This window comes from Tursiops truncatus, chromosome 1, assembly GCF_011762595.2.
Source record: "Tursiops truncatus isolate mTurTru1 chromosome 1, mTurTru1.mat.Y, whole genome shotgun sequence".
In the NCBI taxonomy this organism is placed as follows: Eukaryota; Metazoa; Chordata; class Mammalia; order Artiodactyla; family Delphinidae; genus Tursiops; species Tursiops truncatus.
Window position 1 is genome coordinate 133,444,157 of NC_047034.1, and position 17,440 is coordinate 133,461,596.

Below are 17,440 nucleotides of genomic sequence, written 5' to 3' on the forward strand. Positions count from 1 at the left end.
AGTGCTTTACGGTTTTGGCCTGACAATTTCTTTTAAGCATTTAAAGTCAGCTAGACTTAACGTCCTCTCAAAAGCTTTGCCTCACTCCTACAGGGTCAAATTCTTTTCTGTTTTGGGTTACTTTGTCACCTGGTAATACTTCTATTATATAACCTATCCCTTTGGCTCGAAATGATCTACTGCATAAATAAGATTGTCTTATTCCCTTCTAAATCCTGCCTAGATGCCAAAGAGCATAATGCCTTGAAGACAGCAGGCACTCAATAAATTAGTGTTTGTGAATTGGGGTTAAAACATTAATCAAAGTTATGCTGACGTACTGTATAGTATAGGGAACTATACTCAATATTTTATAATAACCTATAAAGGAAGAGAATCTGAAGAAGAATATCTCTCTCTCTCTCTCTCTATATATATATATATAAAATATATATATATATGTATATACAAAATCACTCTGCTGTATACCTGAAACTAACAGGATATTGTAAATTAACTATACTTCAATTTAAAATAAAAGTCATGTTGTAGCCCTCAAAGTCACATGATGCAAAGGGTGGAGGAACAGACAGATGCTACCGTGTGGAAGACATAAGAGATCCCCATTTTAGAACAGAGGAGACCAGATTTACTGCTAATGACCTAGGGAAAAAAACATTGGTTTGAGAGTTCAAAAGTTTGGATTTGACCTCCAGGTCTGGCCCTATCTAGCTCTGTGATCTTGGGGAACTGAAAGTGACTTTACGTCTCTGAGACTTAGTTTTATCAACTATTAAATGAAAGGCCTGGCTTGCTGACCCCTGTGGTTTATTCCGGCTCTAAAGTTGCATGTGTCTGTTGTCCTCACTCCTCAGCACTGTGCATAGAAAACATATAAACTTACCTTTTATCCTCACGTCTAGGAAACACAACTTTCCCAACTTTGCTCATTCTTGCCATTGCCTCCTGTCAAATGGAAAACAGAACACACAGAACTAAGTTGGAAAGTTAATACCAATGTGAGGCCTGTCACAGGCAAGAACATTCTTTTTTTTTTTTAGTAAATTTATTTATTTATTTTTGGATGCGTTGGGTCTTCATTGCTGAGCGTGGGCTTTCTCTAGTTGTGGCGAGCGGGGGGCTACTCTTCCTTGCGATGCGCGGGCTTCTCATTGCGGTGGCTTCCCTTTGTTGTGGAGCATGGGCTCTAGGCGCACGGGCTTCACTAGTTCTGGCACGCCGACTCAGTAGTTGTGGCTTGCGGGCTCTAGAGTGCAGGCTCAGTAGTTGTGGCACACGGGCTTAGTTGCTCTGCGGCATGTGGGATCTTCCCGGACTAGGGCTTGAACCCGTGTCCCCTGCGTTGGCAGGTGGATTCTTAACCACTGAGCCACCAGGTAAGTCCCAGCAAGAACATTCTAATTAGAATTTACTTCCCTTAAGAGATTTGGTGAGTCCATTTTTTTTTTTTTCAACTTACTTTCTCTGGTGATAAGATTAAAATCCAATGAACATTAAAGGTTACATCTAGGACCACACAGCCTGGGCTTAATAAATTGTTGCCTATTGAGACCTCCAGGGCATAAACAACCTGGAAGGCAAAGCACTTTTATTATGGCTTGCAGGGTGTGGTGGGAAGGAATTATTTCCCCCTTGCATTACCTGGACACAAGGGCTTGAGAAGGCAACATAATCAGCCACTGAGCACGTTGTCTGCTTAACTCACAACAGCAGTAACTGAACAGAAGCCACTCTGCGCCTGTACTTTAAGACAGAATGTTTAAGACCTCTTCATTTCACTTTTAGTTCTTTTTTCCAGTAGTCTCTTCAACTGTGCCTATATAGATGTGAGACCTCTGGGCTGAGTCTAATGGACTTGACCTCAGGACTTTCTTGTCTTTACAATGTGGTTAGTGGGCAGTCAGCAAGTTGCAGTGTCTTGGTGGACACAGTCAGAGTGAACAGCAGCAAGACCAACCGTAGATTGTGTTGGCTCCATCATATGAATGGAGAGGTCAAATTTCCTCGGGTAGTCTCCCAATGCTATTAAGTTTATGGGAAAGTTAGGGGGAATGGAGTAAAGCCAAACTTTGGATTCCAAAGACTTACCTGGGGAGATTGCAAGCAACATCATGACAAAGCTCCTCAGAATAGGTCCTGTCTTAGGAACAGCTATTGAACTCTTATTGTAAAGGATGTAGTCACTCTGAGGTCACATATGTACAACTTCTTACTCTCTCTCTATATTAATTACTCAATATGTACAGACACTGTGCTAGGGGTACAGATTTGCATAAGATATACTCTTTGCCCTGGAGAAACTCACACACGAGCAGAGGAGGAAAGAAATGTAAAGAGCTGACTACCACACAGAATGTGAAAGGCCCTGGGTACCTTCAAAACGTATCCAAGTCTTGCCCATCCTTACCGCCTTACTTATGATTTATTTATTTATACACACACACACACACACACACACACACACACACACATATATTTAATTATATAAATAATATATTTATTATTTATCACTAATTCCTTTTTGACAATCCGTGTACTTATTGGTCTTTGTGTTCCTTCTCTCCCTCTCCATTCCTTGTTCTAACCAAAATGTAAGCTACACAGTCTGGGAGCTTTGTCTATTTGCTGCTTAATCTCAGTACCTAGAATATTCATAAAATGTATTGAGCCCCTTCTATGTGCCAAGCACAGCATCCAATATATATGGAATACAGAGATGAAGAATGAATGGGTCCTTTCATCAAAGAGCTCACCACAGAATGGAAAAGACATTTACTGTGATCAAAATAGAGTGTGACAAATACTATGCTAGAAGCAGATAAACTTCTTTTCAATAGTTATTCAAGGATTAAGAAACTTGATACTTTTTCATCTGCTAATCACTTACACATATTTCCAATCTGGCCAGGATGTCCTACCAACTCTTCCCCAAGGACGCCATGGACATTCTGAACTAGTTATCTGGTTTCCTAGCCCCCAGTGGATTTAAAAGTGCTGTTTGGGAGATCAGAGATGCTGAGAGTAGCAAGCACACTGACAGCAGAAAGAAATGGCAGCCTTATTCAGGAGGAGATTTGAAAAATTATGAAAAATTATTGAAAAGGGAATCAAGGTGAAAGGATAAGAACCAACGAAGGTCAGACTGGGGCCACTCTGCAAAACAGCAAAAACATCTTAGTGTGGTCACTACCGTTCCACTTAACAAGAATATTTTAAGAGCTCTGCTCACCCCAACATATGTCATAACATTTTCCTTCATAAATTAAGTTCTGATTCCCTTAAAGTAAGCCCCATGTCTTGCTGAGATGGTCTCAGCCATCCCCATCGCCAACTTTGCCACTGGTTCTCTTGTTTTGGGATTGCTTCTTCCTTCATAGCGGTGCTCTGCTCTGCCTCTTTTAGGGAGGACCCCGCCGCCTCCTGCCTGCCTCCTCTGAAGCTTGAAAATTCCCTAGGGGAATACTCCTCGGGTTGTGCTTAGGCTTCAGACTGGAGCCGACATTCCAGGACTGCCTTCATGGGTGGGATCCAGGAAACCCGTATTAGAGAAGGAGCTCCATAAATGTCACTTTCCTTCCCACTGTAACAGATGTGTGGACACAGGGCAGATAGCAGGGAATTCTTCTTTCCTTTCTTCACGTTACCTTTGCTTATTTTTAAAATAAATTATTGAGAAATAACAGTGATAGACATTTCAAAGGTTTAAAAAGAGGTTATTTTGTTTCTCAGAAAAGTAGAGAGTTAAATATTAAACTTAGCTCAGGTGTTGATTCCACAGTAGGTTTTTCCTGATTCATCCCCACTACCTGCCTCCCACCTAGAATGAGTTACTTGCTCCCCAAGCAACTTGTGCTTCCATCTATCACAGTATTTATGATACGGCACCACAATTCTTTGTTAGCACATCAGCTGCCCCAACTAGACTCCTGCTTCTTAAGGCAGGAACTGTTATAATTGTTTCTACTGACAAACTCAGCATCTGGTGTATCGTATGCGCTCAGCGAATAGTCTACGGGATAAATGAACTTAAGGACCGTACACGTGAAAGAATGCTGAAATGGAAGTTTTGTCTGAGATCTAAAGTTGACAGATATGAGACACCAAAGTGAGCTGGAAACAGACCACCCTGAAGAATTTGAAAAAAAGCATAGTTGAGGACCCATAAATCAACTCAAACCTTTCATCCATGTGGAAGGTCAGAAAAAGAGATGGATTTTTTAGGAGACAGCTGTGTGTTGACTGAGCATCAGGACTTCTAGGGGAGAGGTGAGAGTATGGCCTCACTGACGCCACAGGGATCTGGATGTGTATCCCTGAGGGTGTGAGACACGGTGGGTTGAGTGTGGCTCCTGTCTGGAGCAGAAGCGCTGGCTGGCAGCTTCAGTGTAGCAGTGAAGGAGTGTTGCCCTGGGATCAGCCAGCACTGCCAGAACGTGTCAGACTCCAAAAGGCATGACTGCTTCCCATGAGCCTGAGGTGGCCACAGGTGAGAGGGCTTCCTGGGTTGCCTCAGATCCTGTCCAGTATGGCCACCTAATGAGGCAGAGGGAGCCTGCATAAAGAAGCTTGAGGCAAACTACTGGATTTTTTTTTTTATAAATTTATTTATTTATTTTTGGCTGCGTTGGGTCTTTGCTGCTGCTCACGGGCTTTCTCTAGTTGCGGTGAATGGGGGCCAATCTTTGTTGCAGTGCGCGTGCGGGTTTCTCATTGCGGTGGCTTCTCTTGTTGAGGAGCACGGGCTCTAGGCACACGGGCTTCAGTAGTTGTGGCACATGGGCTCAGTAGTTGTGGCTCGCGGTCTCTAGAGCACAGGCTCAGTAGTTGCGGTGCGCGGGCTTAGCTGCTCCACGGCAGGTGGGATCTTCCTGGACCAGGGCTCGAACCCGTGTCCTCTGCATTGGCAGGCAGATTCTTAACCACTGTGCCACCAAGGAAGTCCCCTACTGGATTTTTAAGGAATTAAAAGAGCAAGCAATCTACTAGAATAGAGAAGGACAAGGACAGGATACAGTGAGAGGTTTCCAGAAGTGGAAAGTCTCCAAAAAAAAATCTACAATGGAGCCTAGCTGTAAACACCTATTAAACTTAGCATGAAGTCCATTTATGACAACGCTGATCAAGATAAGAACTTTCCTACACCCCTGAGCTCTCTTCCCTTACACCTTCCAACCACCTCAGAAGAACAAGAAAAAAGCTAATATATACTGGAGAGAAAGTGAATGAGGAACAAAGAAGAATCTGATCACAGCCAACTCCTCACATTTGCAACAGTCCCAGCTGGAGGAGTGAGGAGTTGCCTTATCTTTGGATAAAAAATGAAGTGGTGGGGCTTCCCTGGTGGCTCAGTGGTTGAGAGTCCGCCTGCCGATGCAGGGGACACGGGTTCGTGTCCTGGTCCAGGAAGATCCCACATGCCGCAGAGCGGCTGGGCCCTTGAGCCGTGGCCGCTGAGCCTGTGCGTCTGGAGCCTGTGCTCCGCAACGGGAGAGGTCACAACAGTGAGAGGCCCGCGTACAGCAAAAAAAAAAAAAAAAAAAAAGTGGTGATTATTATATATTCCTTGGTATTCTAATGTTTGAAGTTTGGTTATGTCTCATGACTTAAAGGGACTATAAAACTTGTATTATCTAAGTAAATTTCTACCTATCTAAGAAAGTAATGGAACTAACAGCATTTTTAATCAGGGCAGAGAGAAACTAGCTCCACTGCACAAGTGTAAAGGGACAGTGAGAGTAAAAAAAACAGTTGTTTTTCAATTCTATCTCAGAAACTGTGTTACACATGTATAATAAACAATGGAAGAAAATATATTAAAATATTAACAGGTTCAAGAGCATGGGTGATAGCTTTTTCTATTGTTAACTTGTTTTTTCTGTCTTCTAAACTTTATATAGCGGCATATAGGGATTTGATCATTTGAAGGAAAATAAAACTGTACTGCACTCTAAAAAAAAGTTATGGGCTTCCCTGGTGGTGCAGTGATTAAGAATCCGCCTGCCAATGCAGGGGACACGAGTTCAAGCCCTGGTCTGGGAAGATCCCACGTGTCACAGAGCAACTAAGCCCGTGCGCCACAACTACTGAGCCTGTGCTCTAGAGCCCGCGAGCCACAACTACTGAAGCCTGAACGCCTAAAGCCCGTGCTCTGCAACAAGAGAAGCCACTGCAATGAGAAGCCCGCGCACAGCAACAAAGAGCAGCCCCCCCTCGCCGCAACTAGAGAAAGCCCATGCATAGCAATGAAGCCCTGATGCAGCCAAAAATAAAATAAATAAAATAAATAAATTTATATTAAAAAAAATTATGCTTCTACAGGCAGTCAAAATGACTTGTGCTCACTCTCCTCTCTCCTGGGACACAGGGCTCACTAAGGGTATTTGACACAATATGGAGAATGCCCAGAGAATCAGTGCTGTCATCAGAAATAGCACTGCTGAGTTTTCCCATTTCTCCAAATAATTAACATAAAACTGAAACCTCATGAACCCACTGGCTGCAGTAAATCTGGAAATTACCATAGCACAACAATATGAATTTATTATGGAAATGCTGACATGTGCTAAATATAGTCACCCCCCACAATATATTTCTGTTCAAAGGGTTTATTTGAAGTTGGCCTCAAAATTCATACTTTTTGTCAGCAGGCAGGAGTCGGACAATCTGGATTTGTAGTACACTACGCTCTTTGGGAGTCTAGACAGCACAACGAAGACAGGGACTTTTCTCTTTCCTTTTTGCCCACACAATGAAAGCTTTTAAAAACAAAATATTTGGTAAAATCGCCTTTTAATCACTTCTTTTCTTTCTCTCTATAAGGCCGAGCTATAAATAAACCATGAAAGTTCACATTTGATTGTCACTTCTGAAAGCAAGTGTAAGAGTTTCTGCAGGAAAAAATAGGAGCCCTGTACCAAGGCCATGAAAGACTGCATTCATGGGGTTTGACCCTTTGCTGCCGTGTCAAGGCCGAGATACCAGTCCGCACACGCTACTCACCACTTCCCTGGGAGCAGCACGGGCAGACACCAGGCCTGTGTGGGCACAGGGAACTCCCAGTTCTCACGTGTTAACGGCCTGGCTTGGGAGCCACCAAAGGGCTCTAGGCTACACTGGGTGAGGTACCCAGGGAAGTTAGGTTCAAGAAAGAAAGGAGCTCTTCACCCGTGGAGAAGATGGGGATTCCACGAGTGGCAGACACAGGAATGTTGGCAGTTTGGGGAGCAGGCGATCTGATACCTTCTCTCCCACCCAGTGGGAGGGGAACAGTGGCCTTAAGACTTTGGGAAGGCTGGCAGGCAGTCTAGACCAAGGCACCAAAGGGCACTCACTGCAAGCTTGGCCATGTCCAGAGTCACAGTCTACAGGGAAGAACAACCAGGACCTGGCCTGGTGGGACCTATACTGTCAACTCCCTGAAGGCAGGAACCATGTTACTGAGGGCCTCATGCCCAACACGGTCCTAGCACTTAACAGCTGCTTGGTTAATGTTTGCTGAGCTGCTGAATGAAAGGGTGACGACTTTCATGACAGAGGCGATGGGAGATCATCTAACGGTGTTTCTAAAATGGCATACATGTGCTCCAAGGAGTGCCGGAGATGATCTGTTAAGATTCCAGAAGAAAATATTGGAAGTGCCATTTATATGACTTTTAGTCTAACGAAATTAATTCAAGCTTAATATGCAGATTGTCACCAGATCCATCAGTTGGTCCACACATCAGACAGTCATGAGTGAGTAAGATGTGTGAGGTGTCCTAAGGGAAGGGTGAGAGCTCTCCAACACCAGGGATGACAGCATGACACTCTATTCTATGTCCCCAGCTTCCAGGGCTTTGCTACATATCATCATTTACATGTGCCAGGTTGGTAGGTTTCTAGGTATTATCTAATTTTATTTAAATAAACCCTCACAAAATGGGCAAGCAGCTGAGAAAGATTCAACCAATGGATTTAAAGGCAATGGTGATAATTCAGATTCAAGGAAACAAAAAAATGATGATACTTTTACTAATTTGGTGCTAGCTCTTCACATTATAAGGTAAAAACAATAAAGATCTAGTCAGATAAGACAAGAATTGGGAAAAAAAATCAAAATTATCAAGAATACTGTTTGTTGTCCATCATCAGATGAATGGATAAAGAAGATGTTTTATACACACACACACACACACACACACACACACACACACATACACACACACACACTGGAATATTACTCAGCCATAAAAAAGAATGCAATTGTGCCATTTGCAGCAATGTAGATGGACCTAGAGAATATTATGCTTAGTGAAATAAGTCAGATAGAGAAAGACAAATACTCTATGATATCACTTATATGTGGAATCTAAAAAATAATACAAATGAATGTATATGTAAAACAGAGACAGACTCACACATATAGAGAACAAACTAGTGAGTACCAGTGGGGAGAGGGAAGGGAGGATGGGCAAGATGGGGGTAGGTGATTAAGAGAAATAAACTACTATATATAAAATAGATAAGCAACAAGCATGTATTGTACAGCACAGGGAAGCACAGCCATTATCTTGTAATAACTTTTAATGGAGTATAATCTGTAAAAATACTGAATCTCTATGCTGTGCACTTGAAACTAATACAATATATAAAGCAACTATATGTCAATTAAAAAGAAGAAAAACAAAGAATACTGTTTGAGATATAAATACAGAGACATATTCAAAATCGTTTAGAAATCATCAATAATCATTTTAAAAAATCATTAAAAACTCACCTGACCATAAACAGTGTACCTTTAGATACTGCATAATGTTAGTATGATGACCTCACTATAAAATAACATTTTATTTCAGCTGTTTTATAGTGTAAATAATCTACAAGCACAGTATATGTATATGCTTTATCGTAAATAAGTTTGCATGTATTTAGCGTGTAAGCTCAAAATTTTTTTAACTGATGGAGTACATGATCCAAAAAACAAGGCATCCATTGGCCCAGCAACCAACTTCCATGGCCATTGCTAGGTTACTGGTTTAGCCAACATTTTGCAGGTGCTCACTCTGTGCTGTGCACTGTACGAACTGCTTTATATACATGACCCTTTAAATTCTCAAAACGACTTCATGACACAGATATCATCATCTATCCCCTCTTTATCAACCAAGAAGTGAACAGAGTAGGAGGAATTTGCCCAAGGTCAGAAAGCGAATATGCAGTAAAGGCAGAATTCCGACTCCAGGACTTTGCTTAACCCTACACTCAGACCCAACACTCCTGTCCTCTCTGCAATGCAAAAAGCCTGATGCTTGCGTTCCCTGGACTTGCATTCAAATCATACTTCTGCTGCTTATTAGCTGCGCCATCTCCTTGGGTGAGAATGAGTGTGTGTGCGTGTGCAAGACACACCAATACAGTACACTGTACCTTTTTTCAGAGATGCTGACACATAGTTCTGAAATACATGAATCTGACTTCTTGAGGGGCTCTGACTCATTTTACTGGAACAACAAGTTCACATGTTGATGTGTGGGCGGAGGCACATGATCCCTCCGTAGAAAAACAAAGTATAGCAATGTGATTCTCCTCCAACAGCATTAAGAAATGGCTAGTTGTTCTGCTATTTGTTTTGTTTTGTTCTGTTTTCCTTTTGACACAGTCATCGTTTGACCTGCACCTGGTATTCTGTGTAACCTCCATGACAACAATGTCAATTGAGAAGCAGGAAGTAGTTAGAGAAAGGAAAGAGTGGGGTAGGTCTTCATCACTAATCATGACGTGAAGACTCACACCTCATTTATAATTTTAAATACATGGTATCAATCTACGTACCTACCTACGCACCCACATCCACACACATACATATATCTTATTTATTAGGGTGTTGATTACACGGGTGTACACGTACACATTTATCAAACTTCATCAAACTGTACACTTAAGATCTGTGAATTTCACTTTATGTACACTGTATCTCAATGTAAAAGAATGTAAAAGAAAAAACACTGTGTTTGTTATAAGTATGTGTTGGTATATTTATATTTTATTTTCCATTGTAGAATGCCTACAAAATGGAAATAAAAATTTTCAAATGCTTATTTCTCCAATATTCACTCTAAAATACACCTTGGGTTAGTCTCTTGATCATAAAGGAGGGGTAGGGGTGTGGCACTCTCCAATTTTGCAGGAAATGGAGATGCTAGTGGAAAGGTGTTAGGTTGTAGAGATAAATAGGCTTGGGATCATATCTGGGCCCTGCGACTGACCAGATGTGTGAGCTAAGCCTCAGTGTTCCCATCTATAAAGTGGAAATAATAGTGTCTACTCACAGCTTTGTTAAAAATTCAAGTATCCCAATCTCTGACCAACATCCTAACTGGCACCCTAACAACAGTGAGGACCAGTCAGAGTGATTTTTCAGAACGACACTCCGACTATCACCAACTGCCACAGTTTGAAGTCAGGCTTTACCACTTGCTGCATTATCATGGACAAATGACTTAACTTCTTTATGCCTGTTTCCTCATCTAAAACTGTGGATGAGAACAGTATGCCTCTAGTAGGACTGTTTTGAGGACCACGTGAGTTATTTCAGGCAAAGCACTTAGAATAGTGCAGCACCTAGTAAATGCTCCAGAAACTTTACATATTTATTATTCCATTAGCATGCAAGCTCCATGTGGCCAGGGGTTTTTATTTGATTCATTCATTGCACTAAGAACTGTGCCTGGCTGGAATAGGTGATCTATAAGTATTTGTTGGATGGGACTTCCCTGGTGGTCCAGTGGTTAAGACTTTGCACTCCCGATGCAGGGAGCATGGGTTCGATCCCTGGTTGGGGAACTAAGATCCCACCTGCCGCATGGCACAGCCAAAAAAAAAAAAAAAAAAAATTGTCGGATGGATCATCGAATGAAGTAAATTAGATTTTGTTTCTCTGAGCTATTTTTACCCACAATATTTCTGACACCAAATATGTGGGTTCCTCACACCAATCAATTCTCCAACTCTGCAGACACCAAGTGGGAGTGAAAGCTGCAATGGAAGCTTTTTGAAGGAAATTCAAATTTCATAAGATGGCCTAGAACTGCAAGGTCGAACTTGGGTGGATGTCTCCAACCTCAGGTCTTGCTCACTGTGCTGGCTGTGCTGCAAACGCAATGGCTATGGTGCTGTTGACTGAACGTGGCAAGTTTGCCTCTGCTGGGGGGCCTTCCTGCCTCTTTCAGGAGTGTGCTTCTGAACCTTAGACTGTCTGGCTTTTTCATATGACTTAGGTCCTTTTCAAATATAATCTCAAAGAGACTGACTTGGGCCATTCTTAGCTGAAACATTCTACTTCTCCTGAACACCCTCTACCACATGATCCTATCTTCTTGTCTTCATAACCCTTCATAGCACTTAGCATGGCCTGAAATTATATTAATTTATCTGCATCCTTGGTTACTGTCTACTTCTTCCTTTGGCTCTCACCTCTACTCCTCCCTCATGAACCTAAGCTCTGTGAAATCAGGGTCCTTGGCTTTCTTATTCATTGATGTGTCCGTAGCTTTTAGCAGGACATTAGCTAAAGGTTAGTTGAAAGTGTACACTTATTAAATGTCTATTTTGGTGAGGCACTGTGAACCTATATCTTGCCTCATTTGATGCTAACAAACATTCTGTAACGAAGGTCTTATTATGTAAATTTATAATGAGGAAACAGAGGCTCAGAGAGGTTAAGTGACTTTCCTAAGCTAGTAAATGGCTTAGCTAGGATTTGAAACTTGCTTTAACTCATGAATGAGACCAGGCCTAATCCTTGAGGAGCTCACAGCCAATAGGCAGATCTTCAGCGTCAGTTCATGACAATTTATCTTGCTCTGATGACTTTAGGGCCCTGTAAAACCCTGAAAGCTTGCTTTCTCCACCATCAAAGATAAATTCAATTATAGTCATGACATTGTGCTTACAAAGGCAGGAAGATGGATTCAGTGATGTATGGAAAGATTGTTCATATTAATTTTTGAAGCAAACAAAATTACTGCCAGCTGTATGACCTTGCGTAGGACCCTTCCCCTTCCTGGGACTCACTTTCCTTATCAGCAAAATAAAGGGGTTGGATTAGATTATTTCTGAAGTCTTTGCCAGCTCTGCAATCTGTTGGTTCCATGTACATGTCTTTTTTTGATTAACTCTCAGTTGACAAATGAACCAGTTACCCCCAATGGTACATTTTATTAGGTTTTTGTTTTGTTTTGTTAAACTAGGTTCACTCTAAGAGGGAATATACCCACTGTGTTTCCCCAGCAAGGTACAGCTTCCTTCCAACTCAGTCATGCGAGCACGGCAGAGGGGAGAGGTTCCACAATAGGTAAGGCTACCTACCACTGTGATATTTTGAAGTGTGGTCCTAATACATGGCCTGACCACTAAGGGGCTGGGTCCTAAAATGAACAGTTGAACGACTATTCATCTTACTTACATGAGTTTGACTTGGCTCCTATGGGTTTTCTCAAAGCCAAAATATCAAGCTTCTTACTAAAAGCATTAGATTACAGACTTCAAAACTGCAAGCTATCACCCATCTAATAATCTGTTATTGACTGAAAAAGAAATGGTCCTACTAATATTTCTGGCTGAGAATATAAGGTAATGCAGTGAGCTATAAAAGTAATACTAATAACAATAACTCAACAACAAAAATAATAATGGCAGCTAACATTTATTGAGTACTTACTACGGCCCAGTATCGTACTGAACACTTTACCTACTTCATATACCCAGTTGAAAGATGAGGAGACACACAGTTTTGGAATTCTATTCTTAACCATTCACTGTGGGACAAAGGCTTTGGTGATATAGAGACCATAATTCAAATCCTAGCTCTGCCACTTAACACTCTGAGTCTCAATTTTAAAAATGGGAATCTTTTTTTTTTTTTTGCGGTACGCAGCCCACTCACTGTTGTGGCCTCTCCTGTTGCGGAGCACAGGCTCCGGACGCGCAGGCTCAGCGGCCATGGCTCACAGCCCCAGCCGCTCCGCGGCACGTGGGATCTTCCCGGACCGGGGCACGAACCCGTGTCCCCTGCATCGGCAGGCGGACTCTCAACCACTGCGCCACCAGGGAAGCCCCCAAAATGGGAATCTTAATACCTATTTTATAGGTCTATTGTTATGGAATAAATGATTAAAACTATAGTTGTTGTTACTACTACTACTACTACTACTACTACTATTTACCCATCAACTGAAACAAAGCTTATTTTCCCAGAAACTTCATTAAAAGTAAGAATTAACATGTATTACTTGGGTATATGTTTCAGGTTGGTGGGGTAGGTGGGCTGGGGAAGGTGGTGGGTGTCAATATTCTCATACCTCCTTATTATCATTTCCAGATGATTACTCCTCCATCAGCAAGCAAAAAAACTCACTCTGAAGTTTATGCCACCTAATGATAGAGATATAATCATCCTCAGCTCCCCTGCATCTCAGTGCTGTCATCATCAGCCTCTTGTTGCTGTTAAATGAGGCTAAGGCTTAGATCTGAGTCTCCCCATCCATCTGGAGGTTTGTCATCATCATGTAAGACTTCGGCATCTGTTTACAAGACCCATCCAATACTTGAGTCTTGTGTTTTCAGAGTGTTTCCAATATTCTAATTGCCACTTTCTGACTTCAATTGCCCATTAATCCAATTCTCTCGCTTGTCCCATCATTCCTATCAAATGTCCCCCTCCACCTCATGGTTATTTCCAGAATCTCAATCCCTTCTTTTTCTTTCAATCCATATACCTCTTCTGACTCTGATTTCTTCCATATATAGGGGTGAGTCCCTCATCTATTAAATCAAACACATCGATCAATAGGAATCACCACTAATTCTCTTTTAGTTGCCAAATTCAATTGGTGCCTCTAATCCACAAAATTCTTTAGCCAGGATATGCTTCATTTATGACTGCAGGGGAGAAACTTTGTTTAGGATGGAGTGGGCCAACAGGAGATTGCAACTCGAGAAAACACAACATCTTGAAAGCTCTCAGGGTCTGAACACCTTGGAAACTTACACTTCCTGCTTCAACATGAATTTTGTATTGGGAAGATTCTTTGGCCAACAGATCGGGAACCATAATTGGCAGCAAAGAATCAAAATGCGATGGTATTAACATTTCCTTATGTTCTAAGTGTGATGGGTTTATTTTATTTTACTCTGATGCAAAACCGAAGATTCCACTACTGCACAGAGACCAATATATTACAGGGTAATGAAAAAGTGGTGTGGGACATGCAGGACATAATGACTGAGCTTCAAGGGATGTTGGGTAGTCACTAATCAATTTCTCTGTGTTTAGGCTGATAAATAAACAAATTATCTAAGACACATCTATCCTGCCCTCCATACCCCTTAAACTCCCTGTTTTGGATCTCCAATTCTCCTAGACTAGAGCCGCATTAGAAGTAGGGCGTGCACACACTGGTCTAGTCTTTGCGGCCACCCTCAGACTGGTTTATGGTGCAGAAGAGCCTTTGGCTAAGCCAGAATGCATTTCGAACCAACAGCAGGAGGAAAAAGACAAGCAGAGAGGTTGAGTCTGAAACCAGGAGTTGGGGAGGCCAAAGATGGCACCAAAGCACCAAAAGCATGAGAAAGGCTGGAGGGAAACTGGGAAGGAAGGAGGGAGCAGAGGTCAGACAGAGTGAGGGGACAGCATGGAAGGCAAGTCCAGGATAAATCATCGCAGTGTCCTTTTAAGTTGGTTTCTAATCTTTTTTTGTGTTCCCAAAGCTCCCTGGTTTCCCTCTATCTTAGCACTTACCACACAGTAGGATAAATGTCTGTTTACTTATATGCCTCTTTCACTAGACGGTGAGAGCTCAGAGGATAGAGGTCATTAATTTTAATCAGTATTCCCAGCAATTGATATAATGTGACTTTTCAATAAACAGTGTTGAGAGAATGAAAGAACGAATGAGTAGATGGATCAATGAATTAATGAATGATTGAATGAATGAATGAATAAATCAGGGGTAGGATATCTGTATAAAGCAACTTTGGGATCTCCCTCAGTTGTACTTTTTAGTATTTCCTAACTGTCAGGTCAACCTGTTTTTTATTGTCAGATGTCACATGGTTAAGATCATGGGCTCTGGATTGCCTAGATCAGAACCTTGGCTCTTCTAACTGAATGGCTTAGGCAATTTAATAAGCTCTTTATGCCTCAGTTTACTCATCTGTAAAACAGAAATAATTACTCATAGAGTTAGAAAGATAAGAGAAAAGGCATGTAAACCATCTAATTTAGCACAAGTAATAGCTTAAAAATTTGTTATTTTTATAATTATTACACCCATCTGCACCCCAGGATTACACAGGATCTTGTAATGTTTTCTCAAGTGCTGCTATTTAAAGACAGCACTTCCTAATCTGCTACATGTAATATGCTGCCTGGGCAGGGGAGTGACAAGGAGCATGGAATGAAGGAACCATTCAACATGGGATGCCAGCTGATGCTTCTGGTTAATGGGGGGAAGAAAGATGAAAAATGAGCAGAACAGGGGCTGTAGGGAATAGACGTTGTAGGAGCTTGTAGGTTTAGAAATGTGGAGTTTATTTCTGGGTTGGACTTCTAGGCCTTTTACACAAAACAAACAAAGAAAACAACACCTATGTCAGCTGTGTTTATGAAGATGAGCTTGCTCTAGCTTTCACAAGACACAGGGAATTCAGTCTGCTTCCCTCTGGTTGCTAAGTATTGACAAGGCACATGATGTACTGGAAAGAAAACTGATCTGGAAATCAGGAGGCTCTGGTCCTGTACAAATCTGAGTCTAGGCTCTGCAATTTTGAATGAGTTGCTTCCTTTCTCTAGATGCTAGTTTCCTCGTCTCTAAAATGGGAAGCTTGAATCAGATAATGTTTAATTGTTCAACTAGTTATTGAGTACCTATCGTGTGCCATGTGTTGTGCTAGGCACTGTGGATATGTCAGTGAACCAGACAGCTCTGATCCTTGACCTTATGGAGTTCAGAGTCTATTAGAAAAACACAGGTGCTATAAGAGAGTGCCAGAGGGAGACAAAACTAGTCTGAGGGCTTAGGGAACTATCTGAAGGCTAAAGAGGAGTTGGACAGGTAAAGAAGGTGATGAAGAGGGTGCCAGGCTAAAGGAAATACACATTTAAAGGCCCCAAGTCAAGATAATGTGGCACATTCAAAAGACAAAAAGAAGTCCAAGATGGCCGGAGTAGATAGAACAGAGGGAAAAAGTGATAACAGACAAAGCTACAAATGAAGGCAGGAATAGATTTTGGGTGGCATTTTAATATTACGTTAAGGGTTTCCAACATTATGCCAAAGTCAAGGGGAAGCCATTGGAGAGTTTAAGCCAAAGCCATCCTATTCCAAGTTGGTGAAAGATCACCTTGGCTGATGTGTAGAGACGGGTTAGAGAGTGGTAAAGGTGGAGGCCATTCAAGAGGCCCTTGGAGCAGTCTGGGCAAGAGCTGATGGTGGCTTGGACTAGCATGGTGACTGTGGAATTAAAGCAAAGTGGAAGAATTCAAGAGACACGAGGTATAGTTTAGAAAGAGACCAGGAGAGACCAAAGTGGAGGGAAAAGAGAGGCTGGGTTCAGCATGTCCTTGAGGTTCTGGCAGGCGCGATTAAGTAGATGTGGTGCCCTTGCCAATAGTGCCCTGTCCTAAGCTAACGCCAGTTTTGCAGGCAAAGGTGGAGATGCTGAGTTCAGATTTGAACACGTTTAAATTGAGATGCCCGTGAGACTTTTTAGGTGGAGATGTCATGTGCACAGCTGTAGAGCTGCTGCCATATAAACAGAAAATGAATCCTTAGAAGTGGATGAGATGGACAAAACCCGGTAGAAGACCAACGGAGAATGCTAGGTAGAGGAGAGAGGACAGCTGGCAAAGGAATGTGGAAAGCAGCATTCAGAGCAGCGGGAGGAAAATCAACAAAGTATGTTGTCAGTGGAAAAGTGTTTCCAAATGAACTTATCTACGAAACAGAAACAGACTCACAGATGTAGAGAACAATTGTGGTTGCCAAGGCGGGAGGCAGGGTAGGGGAGGGATGGATTGGAAGTTTGCAAATGCAAACTATTATATAGAGAATGGTTCAACACCAAGGTCCTACTGTACAGCACAGAGAACTATATTCAATATCCTGTAATAAACCATAATGGACAAGAATATGAAAAAGAATGTATATATATGTACAACTGAATCACTTTGCTGTACACTAGAAATTAACACAACGTTGTACACCAACTATACTTCCATAAAATAAATAAAAAAAAAAACGTGTTTCAATGAAGGGAGTGCTCCATATTGCAAAATACTGCTAAGGGTAAAGCAGGGTAAGGCCTGGAAAGCCCTTTGCGTTGTGCAATGGCCTAGGTTAGCATTAGTGACTTAGACTAGCATTATTTTAGTGGATTTGTGGAAGTGGAAGCTAGATCATCC

The 17,440-nt window shown here is 41.9% G+C and overlaps 1 protein-coding gene across 11 annotated transcripts in view; it reads right to left on the minus strand.

The window, feature by feature from the left end:
- The window catches only part of FGGY (FGGY carbohydrate kinase domain containing), a 433,125-nt gene that overhangs the window by 24,393 nt on the left and 391,292 nt on the right, over positions 1-17,440 (minus strand). For all 11 annotated transcript variants that reach the window (XR_012324582.1, XM_073789156.1, XM_073789205.1 and 8 more), the window contains one exon: positions 884-945. Coding sequence is in view for 10 of the 11 variants with exons in the window: in XM_073789156.1 (XP_073645257.1) it covers positions 884-945 (62 nt within the window). In the remaining variant the exon portion in view is untranslated. The remainder of the gene's footprint in view (positions 1-883; positions 946-17,440) is intronic.